Source organism: Triticum urartu, chromosome 2 (genome assembly GCF_003073215.2).
Source record: "Triticum urartu cultivar G1812 chromosome 2, Tu2.1, whole genome shotgun sequence".
Taxonomy (NCBI): domain Eukaryota; kingdom Viridiplantae; phylum Streptophyta; class Magnoliopsida; order Poales; family Poaceae; genus Triticum; species Triticum urartu.
The window spans coordinates 382177046-382194127 of record NC_053023.1 but is presented as its reverse complement, the minus strand read 5'-3'; the positions used below and the strand labels follow the sequence as shown (position 1 = coordinate 382194127).

Here is a 17082-nt window from a genome sequence, read left to right as displayed (position 1 = left end):
TAAGAGAAATATTTGGATTATGATGTCTCAGTTGCAGCAAGGTTATCTGAAACTCGAACTGCCATGAAATTATTCACAAACAAACAAAATGCATATCTCTGTCAGGGAAGATGGAAGCAGAACTCTCAGGACTATACGGTCACGACCTAGATGTTTCCTTCAAATTCTATCATCTTCAGTAGGTCATGTGAAGAACAACGACTGGTCACATGGTAGTAATCCATTAGCCTATTGGCACCACACAACAACTGACACTTGTCAAACTAAGCTTAATCACTTGCTGCAACATCCAACCTGTTTTCTTGTATTTAAGGCAAGTATTGCACATGATTTAGCAAATCAAATTAGACTAGCAGCAAAAAGGAAGAGCTCGCTCTCGTCCGGATCTGGTGAGTCCTCGGTGCCCCGGACGAATCTGGCGCCCTCGTCCTCCCCGGTGCCAGCTTCCCGTCCAGCTCCTGCTCCGTCCCCGTCGGTGCGGCTGCGTCCCCTGCTACGTTCCATCATCGTGCCGCCTGTCCTGGGCACGGCCTTTGGCCCGATTGTCCAGGGGGGGGGGGGGGGGGGGGGGGGGGGGTGATCCGCCGCGCGTCTCTGCTCCGCGGCGGGCGGAGGAGGCTTGGCAAACCAAGGTGCGTCGCCGCCCGCGGGATCCGCCTCGCAGGGACCGGCGCCCAAGGCGCCGCCTTCCGCCTGGTCGGCCCTGCGCGATGCCAGCCTGCGTCCGCCGCCTGCTTCGCGCTTCCCGGTGGAGTTGTATGGCTGCTGCTACAACTGCGGTAGCGACGGCCACTTCTCGGCGGACTGCTCGAACCCGCCTTTCTGCGTGCGTTGTCGTGGTGTTGGCCACATCTCGCGCGGATGTACCAGACTCGGAGTCCTTCTCCGGTGGATCAGCCGGTGCAGCCTCCGGCCCTGCGCCGTCGGGTTGAGGTCTCCCCCCCCCGTCGCCCCGGCGCTCTACCTCTTCGCAGTCGCTTCCTCCGCCGCCTCCCGGCCCTCCGCCTCCGGGTGCTGTCCGGCTCTGGAGTGATGTTGTGCAGGAGCCTGCCCGGGGCTCGCCGCAGGCTGCCAGGATGGCTGCCGGGCCGGAGTTCTCGGTGCCCTTCGCGCAACGCGAGCCGGCGCGGCCGGCGGCTGTGCCCGCCCAAGTGGAGTTGGTGGAACCGGAGGAACCTGTGGAGGCCTGCTTCATGGAGGCGTCTGACGATGTTCGGCAAATGGAGGCGGAGCTTGCTCGGGGCGTTCTGGTCACGGTGACTGGCAACAGGCCTACGGTGGATCTGGCGTCGGCGGCAGAGACCTTGCACGCTGAGTTCGATATCGGCCTGACGGACATGTCAATTCGGCCGTTTTTCCTGGATGATTTCCTCGTGTTGTGCCAAGATGGGGCGGTCCGGGATAGGATGGTACGTGCAGGGCACACGCGCTCCTCATGGTTCGAGCTCAACCTCCGGCCATGGAATAGGCAGGCGCAGGCGACGGCGGCTTCGCTGCCTTTCCTTGTCCCGATCGCTCTACGCGGTGTGCCTGCGCATGCTTGGAGCCAGAGGATGGCTAGTGTGATCTTGTGGGGTCTGGGATATGTGGTTGGTGTGGATGAAAGTACGGCTCGGCGCCTTGACATGGCTGATTTCCGGGTTTGGCTTCGTATAGACCGCCCACGGCGGATCCCTCGATGCCGGCTGCTCTTCATCGACGAGCCAAGGCGGAACGTCTGGGCAGAGGGGATCGGTCACCGGGTGGCTGTGGGACGGCGAGCCAAGACCCTCTGGTATCCGATTGATATCACCGTGCTTGCGGAGCCGGTGCTGGTGGACGACGGAGACGACGACGACCGGCGACTCCGCCTCCTCCGGCGCCACCGTCGCCATCCTCCGGCAACGATGAGGATGTACCGGGTTCTGGCCTCCATAGGCCCTGGAGGGGCTCGGCTGCTGGCGGTTCTTCGGCCAGCACGGTGGGTTCATCCTCGTCGGTGGCGCCACCGCCGGCGGGGCGTCAGGTTCAAACTGCTTTCGATCAGGTCCAGTCTTTGGTCAACAACATCTGTGTTGGCGAGGTCATTGGGCTGCGTCCGCAGCAGGCTTTTGGGCAGGCGGCTGATGTGGAGTGCGACCAGCCAGTTGGGGCTCGGCCCGTGGCGCCTGTGGGTCCCGTTGTTGATCAGCCTGTCTCCCCTGCCTCGGTCCAGTTGTCGAGATGGGTGAGGGCAGACAGGATTGGCCGCGCCCGAGGTGGATAGGTCTGGGGATCTGGTGCCTGCTGGGGATCTGCGTGACAGCGACTCGGTGCTGGTTGGTTCTTGTCGTATCCCCCTGGCGGACCAGCTGGATGAGGACAGGTGCAGCTTTTCCACAGACTCCTGGGCCCTGCACTCACGGTCCCACCTGCTGGACAGCGACATGTGCGATTGTGGACAAAACAACCAAGTGGAAGCCATGGAGACCTTCCAAGTGTGCCTATCGGACGCAAGTTGCACCCATGCAACATGCATGGTACGTAGCGTGGATGTGGGGAGTCTGCCAGTGCATGCATTATTTACTGTTGATGAGCCTGAAGATGGGCAGTTCCAGGGCACACCAGATCATGTAGTAGTACATGCTGATAAGGACGCGCCGGTGCAGACCACTCCACTGAGGGATGGTAGCGGCTTGCTATTGCAAGATGACTTGGAGACCATGCGCGTGGAGATGTGCAGAACCCTAACCCCTCTCCTGCCGCTCCCAACCACCCACGCGCCGGCGGGGAAAACACGCAACCCAAGGAAGAAAAGAAGACTGGACGTAACGCCAAGAAGGAGTGCAAGACTGGCGAAGCAAGGGGCCTCCAAGCAACAGAAAGTGCTCATTAGAAAGCTCTGCCTGGCGCATGAAGGGGAGACAATTTCGGAAGAAGCGCTCAGGATGTACGTCAACCTATTTTCTCGTCCGCTTTCGGACGTGCACATTGCCGCTGTACTCGCCTTGTTCGGGTGGGAATCGCCGGTTGAGCCTCTGGATGGGGTGGAGGTGTGCTAATGCACGCGCTGGTGGCTCGGTTGGTGATTGAAATGAATGAGCAACCTTTGAGGATCATGGTGTGGAATGTCCGAGGGCTAAATGCACCTGCTCGTCGGAATGCGGTCTTCCAGGTGGTCAATCAGGCTTGTCCTGCCATTGTGTGTCTCCAAGAAACTAAGTTGCATGTTGTGTCACTAAACATTGTACGACAATGCCTCGGTGCTAAGTTTGAGAAGTTTTTCTATTTGCCTGCGTCCGGCACGCGTGGTGGGATCTTGGTGGCCTGGGATGCCACGATGACTCAACTATCTAACCCACACTATACCAACCACACATTAACTGTGCTTGTTAAATGCCCTGAGGACGACCTGCCTTGGTGGCTCACATGTGTTTATGGGCCACAAGAGGAGGAGGATAAGGTAGAGTTCCTTCAGGATTTAGTGGATATTCGTGACCTGCACGCTGGGCCTTGGCTCGTGGCCGGGGACTTTAATCTCATCACTTGCGAGGAGGATAAGAACAATGCCTTGATCAACCGAAGAATGATGGGGAGGTTTCGGGCTAAGATCAATGCTTTGGAACTAAAAGAGATATACTTGAACGACAGAAGATACACCTGGTCAAACGAACGAAGAGTGGCTACCTTGGAGAAGATCGATCATGTCTTTGCTTCGAATGACTGGGACGAGGCCTATCCAACAAGTTTCCTTTCCGCGTTGGGCACGGCTGTGTCTGATCATTGCCCACTGATGCTGGATATGAATGTGAGCATTAATATGAAGAGCCGTTTCAAGTTTGAGTCGTTCTGGATTCGATCCCCGGGTTTCATGGATGTAGTAAAGCTGGCTTGGTCCACCACACCTGTAGCCAACAATGACTACCTCACGCTGCATAACAAGTTAAGGGCAACTGCTGTGAGCCTCCAAAGGTGGAGTGACCGTTGGATCGGCAATGTGAAATTGCAAATTTTGGTTGCACTTGAAGTTATCAAACAGCTTGACGTGGCCATGGAGACAAGGACGCTATCTGATGCTGAGAGGGCACTGAGGAAGTGTCTAAAGAAGAAGCTGTTGGGTTTGAGCTCTCTAGAGAGGACGATAGTAAGGCAAAGATCAAGGCTGTTGCAACTACGTGAGGGTGACAGAAATACTAGGCTTTTCCATCAGCAAGCCAGTCATAGGCAAAGAAAGAATATCATAAGAGTTGTGAAGCACAACGACAACCTGTACTCTGGGCAGGACGAGGTGGCATCGGCGGTGGACACATACTTCGGTGCAGCTTTTGGCGATGCGGAGGAGAGGTCACATGCCCTCAACCTTGACATGTTGGGCTTGCCGCACCTGGACTTACAGCACTTGGAGAGCCCGTTCACGGATGAGGAAGTGGAGAAAGTAATCAAGAGCATGCCCATGGACAAAGCTCCGGGGCCGGATGGGTTCACTGGTCATTTTTATGCAACTTGCTGGGACATAATCAAGGTGGATTTCATGAGAGCGATGAACAGTTTCTACAAGGGGGACATGAGAGGTTTGGCCGCAATCAATAAGTCCCTTGTCTCACTTTTGCCAAAGAAGGAGGGGGCTTTGGAGGTGAGGGACTTCCGGCCTATAAACCTTGTCCACGGGGCCATCAAGATCTTTGAAAAGGTTTTTGCCAGTCGGTTGGTGGAGGATCTCCCCAAGTTGGTTGGGAACCACCAAAGTGCATTCGTTAAGGGCAGATCGCTGCATGACAACTTCATGCTTGTGCAGAGCATGGCACGATGCTTGCATGCTTTGAGGAGTTCATGTGTGCTGCTAAAGCTAGATATATCTAAAGCTTTTGACTCCGTTCAATGGCCTTTTCTTATTGAGGTGTTGAATCAAATGGGCTTCGGACCAAGGTGGAGGTCTTGGATATGCGGGATACTTGCAACATCGACCACCAAGATCATGGTGAATGGTGAGCCGGGAGACACGATATACAATTGTAAAGGGCTGAGGCAGGGGGCCCCGATCTCTCCAATGCTTTTCATTCTAACGATGGAGCCCCTTCAAAGGTTGTTCGAGGTGGCTATGGCTAGAGGTCTGGTGTCACCCCTGGCGCGTGTTGGCATGAGGAAACGTCTCTCTATCTTCGCTGATGACGTGGTGCTATTTATCAAGCCAAATCCAATGGACCTTGAGGTATGCAAGTCCCTGTTTGAGATCTTTGGGGAGGCATCAGGGCTGAGAATCAACATGAGCAAATCCGCGGCCCTACCTATCAGGTGCTCTGAGGAGGAGATTGCAATGGCATGCAATGAGTTGCAATGCCCCTTGGGATCGTTCCCGATCAAGTATCTTGGGCTACCCCTATCGCTAAGGAAGCAAACCGCAACACAGTTAAAATTTTTGGTGGATCATATGGCAAATCAGCTACCGAAATGGAGAGCAGCTTTGATGCCCAAGAGCGGGCGACTAACTCTTGTGCAGTCTGTCTTGTGTGCAATGCCGATCCATGCTATGATGGCTTTGGACCTACCTGCAAAAACTATATCGACAATGAACAAGATTTGCCGAGGTTTCTTATGGTGCCGAAGAGCTGAGGCAAACGGTGGTCACTGTGCTGTTGCATGGGATATGGTTTGTACGCCAAAGTGGGCAGGTGGATTGGGGCTGCCAAACCTCAGATGGATGAATATTGCCATGCAAGCCCGCTGGCCGTGGCTCATGAGGACGGATGAGTCAAGACCATGGAAGGAATTCATAGTCAAAGTCCCGGAAGAAGCACAGATGCTATGTCAAGCAGCCATGAGGAGCACTGTGCGGTCTGGACGAACAACACGCTTTTGGCAGGACCGATGGCTTCATGGACAAAGAATACAGGAGTTGGCGCCGCGAGTCTATGAATTGGTGCACCCCCCACTCGCAACCTGAGGATGGTCAGTACGGCCATGCAGGACGGCTCTTGGGCGATGGACATCAGCCCCAACCTTGAACCGGAAACCTTACACCAGTTTCTAGCGCTATGGCAACTGCTCAATGGTTGGGAGCTTTTTGATGACGAGCCGGATGAGATAACATGGTCGTGGGAGACAAATGGGCTTATGCGACAGCTTTCTGGGGCCGGGAGGTGGCCCAAACAGCGGATCTGACATGGAAATCACGTGCTCCTATGAAATGCAGGTTTTTCACATGGCTAGCCATGAAGAATCGATGTTGGACCTTGGATCGACTAGCACGCAGAGGCCTACCCCATCAGGACGCATGCCCTTTCTGTGATCAAGAGGAGGAAACGATCGACCATGTTCTACTCGCATGTGTTTTTGCTCGCACAGTGTGGGCATCGATCTTCGTCGCGTTGGGGACACCAAGTTGGATTCCTACTGCCCAAGAAACGCTGGTGGAGTGGGCCGTTGACAAGCGTGGTTCAAACAACGTCAGCACGAAGGACCTTCGCACCATCTTTGCGCTTACTTGGTGGGAGTTGTGGAAGCATAGGAATGCCATTGTCTTCGAGGGCGCGCGTCCTTCGGTTGAGCAGTTACTAAGAAGCATGTGCGCGGAGGGTTCCTCTTGGTCAACCGCTGGGTTACTACGAGGAGATGTAATGCCTTTCTTTGCTAGGGTAGAGAGGTGGGTGAGTGATGAGGATTAGCTTGTAAAAACAAAACCTTGTAAATTATGATGGAGGCATACTTAGCCTTTTTCTTCTATAATATATGATATGCACACTCGTGCATATTCAAGAAAAAAAAGGAAGAGCGAGAGCTTACTGTCATTCACCTGGCAACCTCGATCATGGCTTCTATGGCTCTGAAATCATCTCCATCGCCATTTTCTGGGCAGTCACAGCTCCAGCGCATCCAGCCTTCAACACTGTTGAGTATCATGATTATTAGGAAAGCTAGGATAGTGTAGGATATTATTCTACCTTGCCTTGTACTCCAAAATGATTATGTACTCCTATATATATGCTCATGAGACTCAAGCAATACATCAAATTATTTCATCAATCCCTCTCTTCCTTCCAACAAGGTATCTATCGCAAGTCGATCCTAAAATCTAGCCGCCGCCGCTTCCGCACCTGCGCGCTGCCTCCAGGGCGGTCAACCTCCATGACCGCCGCCGGGGGCCGCGCCGCCCGTACCTAGGGTTCGTCCGCCGGCCATGTTGGCCGACTTCCCTAGAGAGTCTTTTTCGTGATCCTTTGATCCGGTTTTTCTCTCTCTCGCCGGTCGCTTTGATCGGCGTCTACTTTTTGGTTTTCCGGTCTATGTGATCCGGTTTGCGTCGCCCACCGCCGCCGTCGACCCCGCGCGCCTCTACTCCAACACCGGCACGATTGGCCGGCTTCTTCACCGACCCGGCGGCCTCGCGCGTCGTCCGTGCGTCGGCCCGTCGGTCGCCCCGACTCGGCGGCCTCGCGCGTTGTTGCGCGTCGGCTCGCCGGTCGCCCCGACCCGGCGGCCTCGCGTCATGCGGCGGCCCTTCACCGCCGCCATTCGCGCGACGGCCCGCCCATCGATCTACGCGGGCCGTCACCGCCCTGCTCCGACCGGGACTCCTGCATAACCCCGACCCGGCGGCCTCGCGCCATGCCGCGGCCAATCATAGCCGCCCTGCCGCTCGCCGCCGCCGGCTTCATCTCGGACTCCGCCGCCACCGCGCCTCCACCGAGCGGCGTCCCCGACCTCGCACGCGATCGGCCTGATCACCCGCTCGCCGCCGCGATCCGCCTCATCTACGCTGCGCGACCGACCTGGCCCGTCAGTTACGCGCACCTCTGCAGGTCCCGTGAAGATCGTCTCCGAGTTCAGCGCGCCTCTCCACCGATCGAGTATCGGGCTGCCGCCGCGTCGCCCCGTCGGGCCGCAGCGCCGCCGCCTCGTGGTTCTTTTCCCGGCTGTCCCGACCCGCGTCACCGCTGCGTCGCCCCTTCGGGCCGTAGTACCGCGGCCCGCGGTCCACCGCAGCCCAGAGGCTGTCCGCTCCAGGTCGTCCCCGTGGCGGCACCGATCCTCGCGCCGCCACTGTGTCGCCCCGTCGGGCCGTAGCGAGTGTGGCACGCGGTCCACGCCGCCGTCTAGAGGCCGTCCCTGCGGTTGCACCGACCCGCGCTCCTCCGCCGCGCCGCCCCTTCGGGCTGTCGCGCCGCGGCCCGCGGTCCCTGCCGCCGCCCCGAGGTCTTCCCGCCGTCACCCCGACCTGCCCGCCGCCACTGCGTCGCCCCTTCGGGCCGTAGCGCGGCGGCCCACGGTCCATTTTGTCGTCCACGCGCGTTGACTTCCTGTGGTATGTGTGGCGCCACCTCCCTTGGCGCGGGAACGCCACCGTCCGCGCCGGTCTTCGTCATGATGTCGGGTTCTTCGCCTACTTCGAGCACCGCCGCCGCGCTCCTAACCTAGCCGCCGCCGCCATTAGGCCGCCGCCGCCGCTCTTCTGGCCACCGCCGCTACCAACGTAGCCGCCGCCGCTCGTCCACCTCCTTCGTCTTTGTCCAACACCGGCCCGTCGCCAACGTCGTCGTCATCTACCCTGACCACTTCGTCTACTCCGACAACCGCGGGCGACATCGGCTCCGCGCTGATTGACGCTGCAACCGTCGTCCGAGTCCTTCTTTGCTGGCCTCTCCGACTCCTCCGACATGGCGTACAACTTGTGCAGGTCCTCGTCTATGCATGCCCGGTGCTGGCAACACCGATGCGTGCCTTCGTCCATGATGTTTCCCCGGGCCTGGCAAGCCTGGTGTGGCGCTTCGTCAACTTCGTCTTCGTCCGTCTACGCATCCCGGTGCTGGCAACACCGGTGCGTGCCTTCGTCTACGATGTGTCCCCGGGCTTGGCAAACCCGCCGCGACGCGTCGTCAACAACGTCTTCTTCCCGGCGCACCACTACTTCGACACCACTGCGCCCACGCTAACTCGGCGCGCTCTTGCGCCCGCGGATCCACGGTGACATCCTCGACACTGGCTCCCCGACTCGACATCGACCACGACATTCTACGCGCGGCTACCTCGACCACGGCTACACCACCCTCGGCTCTCGGCTACATCGACAAACGGTACAAAGGGCTACCGCCTGCTTGAGCAACCTCGTTGGTTTCCACTCCAGCCACGACTTCGTGATGCGTCGACCGTTACGACCGTGGGAGGGTGTCCGTCGGCTTGCCTTCGGATTCTTCTCCAGTCTCACCGTCTGCGTCGCTACCGTTGTGACTGCGGGGGGGGGGGGGTATGTTGAGTATCGTGATTATTAGGAAAGCTAGGATAGCGTAGGATATTATTCTACCTTGCCTTGTACTCCGCGAGGCCAGAGGCCGTCCGCTCCAGGTCGTCCCCGTGGCGGCACCGATCCTCGCGCCGCCACTGCGTCGCCCCGTCGGGCCCTAGCGAGCGTGGCACGCGGTCCACGCCGCCGTCTAGAGGCTGTCCCCGCGGTTGCACCGACCCGCGCTCCTCCGCCGCGCCGCCCCTTCGGGCTGTCGTGCCGCGGCCCGCGGTCCCTGCCGCCGCCCCGAGGTCTTCCCACCGTCACCCCGACCTGCCCGCCGCCGCTGCGTCGCCCCTTCGGGCCGTAGCGCGGCGGCCCACGGTCCACTTCGTCGTCCACGCGCGTTGACTTCCTGTGGTATGCGTCGCGCCACTTCCCTTGGCGCGGGAACTCCACTGTCCGCGCCGGCTTCGTCATGCTGTCGGGTTCTTCGCCTAATTCGAGCATCGCCACCGCGCTCCTAACCTAGCCGCCGCCGCCATCAGGCCGCCGCCGCCATCAGGCCGCCGCCGCCGCTCTTCTTTGGCCTCCGCCGCTACCCATGTAGCCGCCGCCGCCCGTCCACCTCCTTCGTCTTCGTCCAGCACCGGCCCGTCGCCAGCGTCGCCGTCATCTACCCCGACCACTTCGTCTACTCCGACAACCGCAGGCGACATCGGCTCCGCGCTGATTGACGCCGCAACCGTCGTCGAGTCCTTCTTTGCTGGCCTCTCCGACTCCTCCGACATGGCGTACAACTTGTGCAGGTCCTCGTCTATGCATGCCCAGTGCTGGCAACACCGATGCGTGCCTTCGTCCATGATGTTTCCCCGGGCCTGGCAAGCCTGGTGTGGCGCTTCATCAACTTCGTCTTCGTCCGTCTATGCATGCCCGGTGCTGGCAACACCGGTGCATGCCTTCGTCTACGATGTGTCCCCGGGCTTGGCAAACCCGCCGCGACGCGTCGTCAATAACGTCTTCTTCCCGGTGCACCACTACTTCGACACCACTGCGCCCATGCTAACTCGGCGCGCTCTTGCGCCCGCGGCTCCACGGTGACATCCTCGACACCGGCTCCCCGACTCGACATCGACCACGACATTCTACGCGCGGCTACCTCGACCACGGCTACACCACCCTCGGCTCTCGGCTACATCGACAAACGGCACAAAGGGCTACCGCCTGCTTGAGCAACCTCGTTGGTTTCCACTCCAGCCATGACTCCGCGATGCGTCGGCCGTTACGACTGTGGGGGGGTGTCCGTCGGCTTGCCTTCGGATTCTTCTCCAGTCTCACCGTCTGCGTCGCTACCGTTGTGACTGTGGGGGGATGTTGAGTATCGTGATTATTAGGAAAGCTAGGATAGCGTAGGATATTATTCTATCTTGCCTTGTACTCCAAGATGATCATGTACTCCTATATATATGCCCATGAGGCTCAAGCAATACATCGAATTATTTCACCAATCCCTCTCTCCCTTCCAACAAGCACGATCATCATCTTTCAGAGTAATGTCCAAAAAGGCAAAGAAAGTTCAGAGTTCTCAGCCTTTCGGTCAGTACATGCTATAAAATTCACCTTCTGTCATACTGAATTTCTTCAAGGAATAAAAAGGAACTATTACTAACCTATTGGATAGCATATTTTTTGTTTATCAATATAGCTGAGTATATCCTACAAAAGCTATTAAATTGTGCTTTCTTAACATCTAGGGCCCGGGGGAGGATTGGAATTGAAAGATGGTGTTGATGCATCTGGAAGGCCAGCCAAGGTTAGTTTTCAGGCCGAAGAATGTGTTTTCTTTCTACTCCCTCCGATCCAAAATAAGGGTCGCAGTTTTGAACTGGGGTTAGTTCAAAACCGCGACACTTATTATGGATCGGAGGTAGTAATAAGTATCATTATTCATCACTTAATATTGCACATTTTTATCAGGGGAAGGGCGTCTACCAGTTTGCCAGCAAGTATGGAGCAAATGTTGATGGGTACAGGTAGAACATTCACCCCAATATAAAAATAAATATAAAAGCAGGCTTTACTGTTTAGAAATTACTCCCTCCGTCCCATAAAAACGTCTTACATTATGGGACGGACGGAGTAGATGATAAAATTTTCAAGAAAATGCCCAGCTACAGCACTGGCAGGATGAAACAGTGAAAATAATAGCATTCAGAATTCATCTACTGCCCTCAGTTTTCATTGCATATATGATATTTGTGATGTCTTTATTGTAGCCCAATATATAACCCAGAAGAATGGTCTCCAAGTGGTGACTACTATGCGGGAGGTAAGCACACACAAGTATCCGGAAACAATGATCTTAAAGCTCTCGCTTCAGTTGACTCTTTTCTTTGGGAAAGAAATAACATTCATGCCTTGGTTTATGCAGGAAAGACAGGGTTGTTGCTCTGGGTGGTTACTCTTGCTGGAATTCTGCTGGGTGGTGCTCTGCTTGTTTACAATACTAGTGATTTGGCTTCTTGAAGCCTGGTATAGCAAACCAGATTATGTACCATGCAAGGATTTACATCATCTAGGTAGATATTCGGACTATATGTTGTGCAATTGTGTACCATGCAAGGATTATGGACCATGCAAGGATCTCCTTATACTATACTTAATTACCAAAAGCGATAAGTTTCCAATATGCAAATAATGGTCTTATATGTTGTGCAATTGATGTAATCAAGACTAAATAATCAGCAAAATGCTATGCCTTCAGCTAACAAGGCAGTGGATATGAGTGCACAGAGTCTGACTTGAACAAAATAGCTGAACATGACACAACTGAAATATGGGACAGCTCATAAGGAAATTGTTCAATTTGTTTTCTCTTAGCACGTACCCGCTAATGCTCTGCATAGCATTTGGTTCCAGCGTGTTACAAGAATCAATCAAATCAACATCATAAACCATTTTTTGCACTAGCAAAACAGAAATATTTTTGCTCTACTGTACCAAAAGAATTTCATTATATTGTAGGGACCTCGACATATGGCGTTACAGTACTACAAGTGACATGCACCTAAGCATGTTGTTAGCTGGACACCCACCCTATTCATTTTGCTTGAAACTTCAAAAGCCCTTCTGTATCATGGCACCTCAATCTTGACATCGACAACTTGCCCATCTGAATCGTGGGAGCCTGGACGAGTGGATTGCTCAACTTCTTTGATGCACGCCACATGGGTAGGTACATCAGAAGGCTTCAGTTGAGGGTCTGAACAACCATCACCATTTGTGCTTTGCAGATGACCTTGTTCCAACTGCAAAGCACTCTCTAGGTGCCAGAGGACTTCGCCCATCGAAGGCCGGTTCACCCCCTCATCTGCAAGGCATTTTTCTGCTATCTCGCTGAATGTTCTGATGGACTCCAGTGTGTAATTTCCATCCAATCGAAGGTCGATTATGGTCTCAAGTAACTTGTGCCTTTGCCTGTTGAGAGCCCAGTCAGCAAGGTTTATCTGGTCTCTTGGCAGGGTTGGATTTATGACTGGTCGAGCACACAGCACTTCAAACAGCACGACACCAAAAGAGTACACATCTGAACTTGGCGTTAACTGCTGTCTCCTATAGTACTCTGGATCGAGGTAACCAAAACTCCCTTTGACAGCAGTACTAACATGAGTATGATCTAAAGCTGGACCATCTTTTGAGATGCCAAAATCTGCCATCTTGGCAACAAGGTTGTTGTCTAACAAAATGTTGGTAGTCTTGACGTCCCTGTGGATTATACCTCTGTCAAGCCCAGTGTGAAGGTAGTGAAGCCCTCGTGCTGCGCCGATACATATTTCGAGCCTTTGCTTCCATGTAAGAGCAGGAAGGTCACTTCCATAAAGATGGCTCCTTAATGTGCCATTTGCCATGTGCTCATAAACTAAGACCATCTCGTTTTGCTCATCACAATAGCCAATCAAGGGCACAAGGTGCCGGTGCCGCAACCTTGAGAGCATCTCGATCTCAGTTTCGAATTCCTTCACACCCTGACCCTGGTGAGAATCTGTGTAACCCCTCTTAATTGCCACCCGAGTGCCATCCTCCATTATACCCCTGTAGACCTTGCCAAAGCCTCCAACCCCAATCACCAAGGACTCATCAAAGTTCACGGTGGCTGTTCTGATTTCTGCAATGGTGAACCGCCTGCCCATCCTTTTGCTCCCAAATGCCCCAGCCGTGAGAAGAGTTGGAGAACGGGTATGTGCAGCACCATGGGGATTGTCCTTGGCTTTGCTGGCTGAACTATTTTTCTTCCGTCGCAGATTGAAACATAAATAAAGAGCAGCAGCAATTGCGATAAAAATTATCAGACCGGAAGCAGCACCAATTAGCACCCACTTGGGGCTCCGTTTTGGTTTGCTTGCGCCACCACTGAAGCCTCCAATCCTGACGGTTGGATGGGCAAGATTTCCTTCCCGGCTGACCTTAAAGATCTCCATGCCATTGAGAAGAGCATCAGCAGCCGCGGAACCTGCTGAAGACTCAGACCCCAGCTGAACCCAAAGAGTGTCCATCTGCGGTGAGGCAGCATCAAGGAAGTCTTCATAAAAGGCCTTGTTCTTGCCCCCAGCTCTGGCAAGCACATCATAGCCCTCTGCAGCGGTCTTGTTGTTTATGTAAATCTTGAACTTGCGTTGCTCGGCCTTGTCATACTGCAGCTCGCAGAAATGCAGCCGGACCAAGTAATCAAAGCCAGGGTCAATGTTAAAGCTCCATGAGACATTGAACTTCTTTCCCAAGACCGAACTCTCTGTTGGCACCCTTGCACTCTGATAGAGCCTCAAAGGGGCTACCGTGGGATCATCAGCAGACACATAACTTATGTTGGAAGAGTTGAAGATGGAATTCGCGGCGTTCAGAGAGAATATGAAATGGTCATCTTTATCCCACCTCCTCCACAATCCTGGATCCTCTTTCCTCGTCAGTACATCTCTGCATCCCACACACAGCCTGTACATGGTCTCGATCCCGCCGCCGTCGAGGCTAAAAGGGCCTTTCAACCCATGAGCATCCACCTTGTTGACTGAATCAAAAATTGAGGTGCCAGACACAGGGAGAACCTCCATGGCATTGATGAAGGCGAAGGACCCTTCATCGGGGGTGAACTCAATGCCCAGTTTACCAGAAGTGACATTGAGAAGGTACTCCTTGACGATGACGCTGCTGGTTGAGTTGATCTGGGAATCCCTCCAAGAAATCTCCCCGTGGACACTGAACTTGGAGAGCAGCCTCAGGCCATTTGCCGCGACACTGAAGATGGGCTCCTGGGCGCCGAGATTGGCGAACTGCTGGCTGAAATGGAGGCGGAGGAAGTAGCTCCCGGGGGCGACGGCGAGCCTGTAGCTGGAGGAGGCGTTGAAGACACGGGCGGTCTTGTACAAATCTCCGTACGGGTCTTGTTCTCCATCAACTCCCGGAGCCGGAGCCGGAGCCGGAGCCGCCGAGGCGATGGCTCCGGGGAAGCTGAGCGTGAAGTTGTTGGAAGGGGAAGAATCCCCAATCCATGTCCTGGCGTCGACGCTGGTGGTGGAATCCGAGGCGCAGTTGATGAGGATCGGCTGGGGCTGCGCTCGCGCATTCCCCGCGGCCAAGAACACCAGCAGCACCAGGATCGACAGGAAATTGGCGGAGGAATTCATCACGACCCTCCGCCGCCGCAATTTGGAGCGGATAAACCCTACTCGCTACTCGGGTCACCAGTTTTTTATTTTATTTTTTTGCTCGTCCGTCGAGAAATTGCAACCTGCGAGAGCCAAGCAGAACCGCATTGGTAAGTAATTAACCTAGAGTGATGATAAGGCTACGGATGGCCAGAGATTAAGCGTAAGAGAACAAGAACAAGAACAAGAACGCGACTCAGGAACCGGAAGGCGAGAAAGAAAGAAAGGTTCCACTGACCTGAGGAGTCGTGGGTTGTTGCTCGATCTGGAGAGCGCTCTCTCTCTCTCCCCCAGCAAAGCAAATCAAGAGCAGCTAGCGCCGGAAGAAGAAAGAAAGCTCCAAGCCGAGAGAGACAGACAGAGAGCAACAAATGGCAAGCCGTCCTCTTCTGTTTAAGCTAAGCTAGCTTGGGAGGGAGGGAAGAGGCCCCAAACCAAACCAAACGGTTGCCGCTAATAGAACTAGTAGTATAATTGGGAAATCAGGCGCAGGCCTGCAGCTGATTGATTCATTGATTAATCCTGTCCTGGACCTGGAGAGGAGACACGGACAGGGAGAGGTATCTATCTGCTCTCAGGAGGAGGTGGGGATTGCGATTCTTGTGTGGATTCGGCTAGCTCCCACATGACCTGTGGGGCTATTTTTGAAACTGAGCTCACCAAAACAAAGCTGATGTTATTTATTAGCTGGATGATGCAATGCACTGGCTAGCTGGGACCCATACCAGTACCACTGGGCACTGCCATTCTGCACCGTCTCTTGGCTGTTGATCACCTTTTTTCTCTCTACTTTGCACAAACAAACTGCTTTCCCTGTTAGACTACAAACTGTTTTCCCTGTTAGACTGTATATATGTAGCCTTTGTACACATATATTGTAACATTGTATTGTACCCCGTGGGTACCTCTATATAATGAGAGAGCCATACCCCGTGTAGGGTGTCGAGCAGTTCCCAACATATTATGTTTTACATGGTATCGGTTTATGTTAAGATGGCTTCCGCTGCCTCTACTGCCGCCGCCGCCGCCGTCGTTGTGCCGACCTCCGTCGCCGCCTCCGCCGTCGTTGCGCCGGCCCTTGGGTCGCCGTTCCTGGCCTCGCGCCCCCTTGCGATGGCCCATGGCGCTCCTCCATCGCCCGGGCCCCTGATCGGATCGGGCCTCCCTGGCGATCCTGTCGCCTCGCCGAACGTCGCGGCTGGCGATCTGTTCCCGTGCGGCGCCCCTGCAACGGCTCATGGTGGGCCGCCGTCGCCGTCCTGGATGGCGCCGCCTTCCGGTGTGCCTCCTGCCCCGCACCACTACGGCGTCTCATCGTCCCATCACTATGGTGCGCCACCACACCAACCCTATCCGGCGTCACACCAAACCTACCTGGTGCCGTCGCCGTCGTCTCATGGGGCTACGGCTGTGCAGTCCTACTCGGTGCCCCCGACGCACCTCTACCCTGCGCCGCCCCAACCCTACCTGCTCCGTCGCAGCCGTCCCATGTGGCTGCGGTTGCCCTACAGTATGGGGCGCCATCTGCGGCGTCCTACGGCGCCCCGGCGGAGGGTTCTGTCGGGTCCTATCCGTCCTACTCGGGACCGGTTGCACATCCGTCAATGGGCTTCTATGCACCGTCACATGCTCACGGTGATCAGGCCGCGGTGCCGTCGCTGTTTTACTTCTCACACCTGCTGCCGGTGAAACTCACGCCAGACAACTACTTGTCCTAGCGTGCCCAGGTGTTGCCTCTTCTGCGGAGTCGCTACCTGGAGGGCTACGTCGACGGATCCATCCCGTGTCCGCCCCCTCAGCACCCGGCGTATCATGCATGGGTGGCCCAGGATCAAGCCATCCTCTCCGCCATCCAGTCCTCGCTCGCTCCGAGCGTCTCGTCACTGGTCATCTTCGCCGCTACGTCTCGGGAGGCGTGGGCGGCTCTTCACACTAGCTTCGCCTCTCAGTCTCAGGCACGTGCCCACTCTATCCGCATCGAGCTAGGTGAGACCAAGCTTGGTGACCTCAGCATGACGGACTACTTCAACAAGATGAGGGGTCTCGCCGACACACTGGCCTCGATTGGCCAGTCTCTGCAGGACGAGGAGTTCACCACCTTCGTGCTTAACAGGCTTGATGATGATTATGACAATCTCGTGGAGAACGTTCATGGCCGTGATGATCCACTTCCACCTCGCGAGCTTTATGCCCGACTCCTTGGCCGTGAAC

General features: G+C 55.4%; 2 protein-coding genes across 3 annotated transcripts; one reads left to right on the top strand and one right to left on the bottom strand.

Annotated features, from left to right (window-relative positions):
• Positions 1–10682: 10682 nt before the first annotated feature.
• On the top strand, positions 10683–11861 carry LOC125537419 (photosystem II 10 kDa polypeptide, chloroplastic-like). Of its 2 annotated transcripts, XM_048700733.1 has the most exons (5): positions 10683–10768; positions 10927–10985; positions 11150–11205; positions 11449–11501; positions 11604–11861. In XM_048700733.1, the coding sequence occupies exons 1-5, from the start codon at positions 10726–10728 to the stop codon at positions 11696–11698; spliced, it is 306 nt and encodes a 101-aa protein (XP_048556690.1). In that variant the 5' UTR covers positions 10683–10725; the 3' UTR covers positions 11699–11861. The 2 variants fall into 2 exon arrangements, with proteins under 2 accessions (XP_048556690.1, XP_048556689.1); XM_048700732.1 differs by having other exon boundaries at positions 11449–11861.
• A 134-nt stretch (positions 11862–11995) lies between these two features.
• LOC125537417 (probable receptor-like protein kinase At1g30570) lies at positions 11996–15504 on the bottom strand. Its single transcript, XM_048700731.1, has 2 exons — positions 15110–15504; positions 11996–14954 (listed from the first exon to the last, which is right to left on the bottom strand). Exon 2 carries the CDS (start codon positions 14848–14850, stop codon positions 12307–12309), a length of 2544 nt encoding a protein of 847 aa, XP_048556688.1. The 5' UTR covers positions 14851–14954; positions 15110–15504; the 3' UTR covers positions 11996–12306.
• Positions 15505–17082: the final 1578 nt, after the last annotated feature.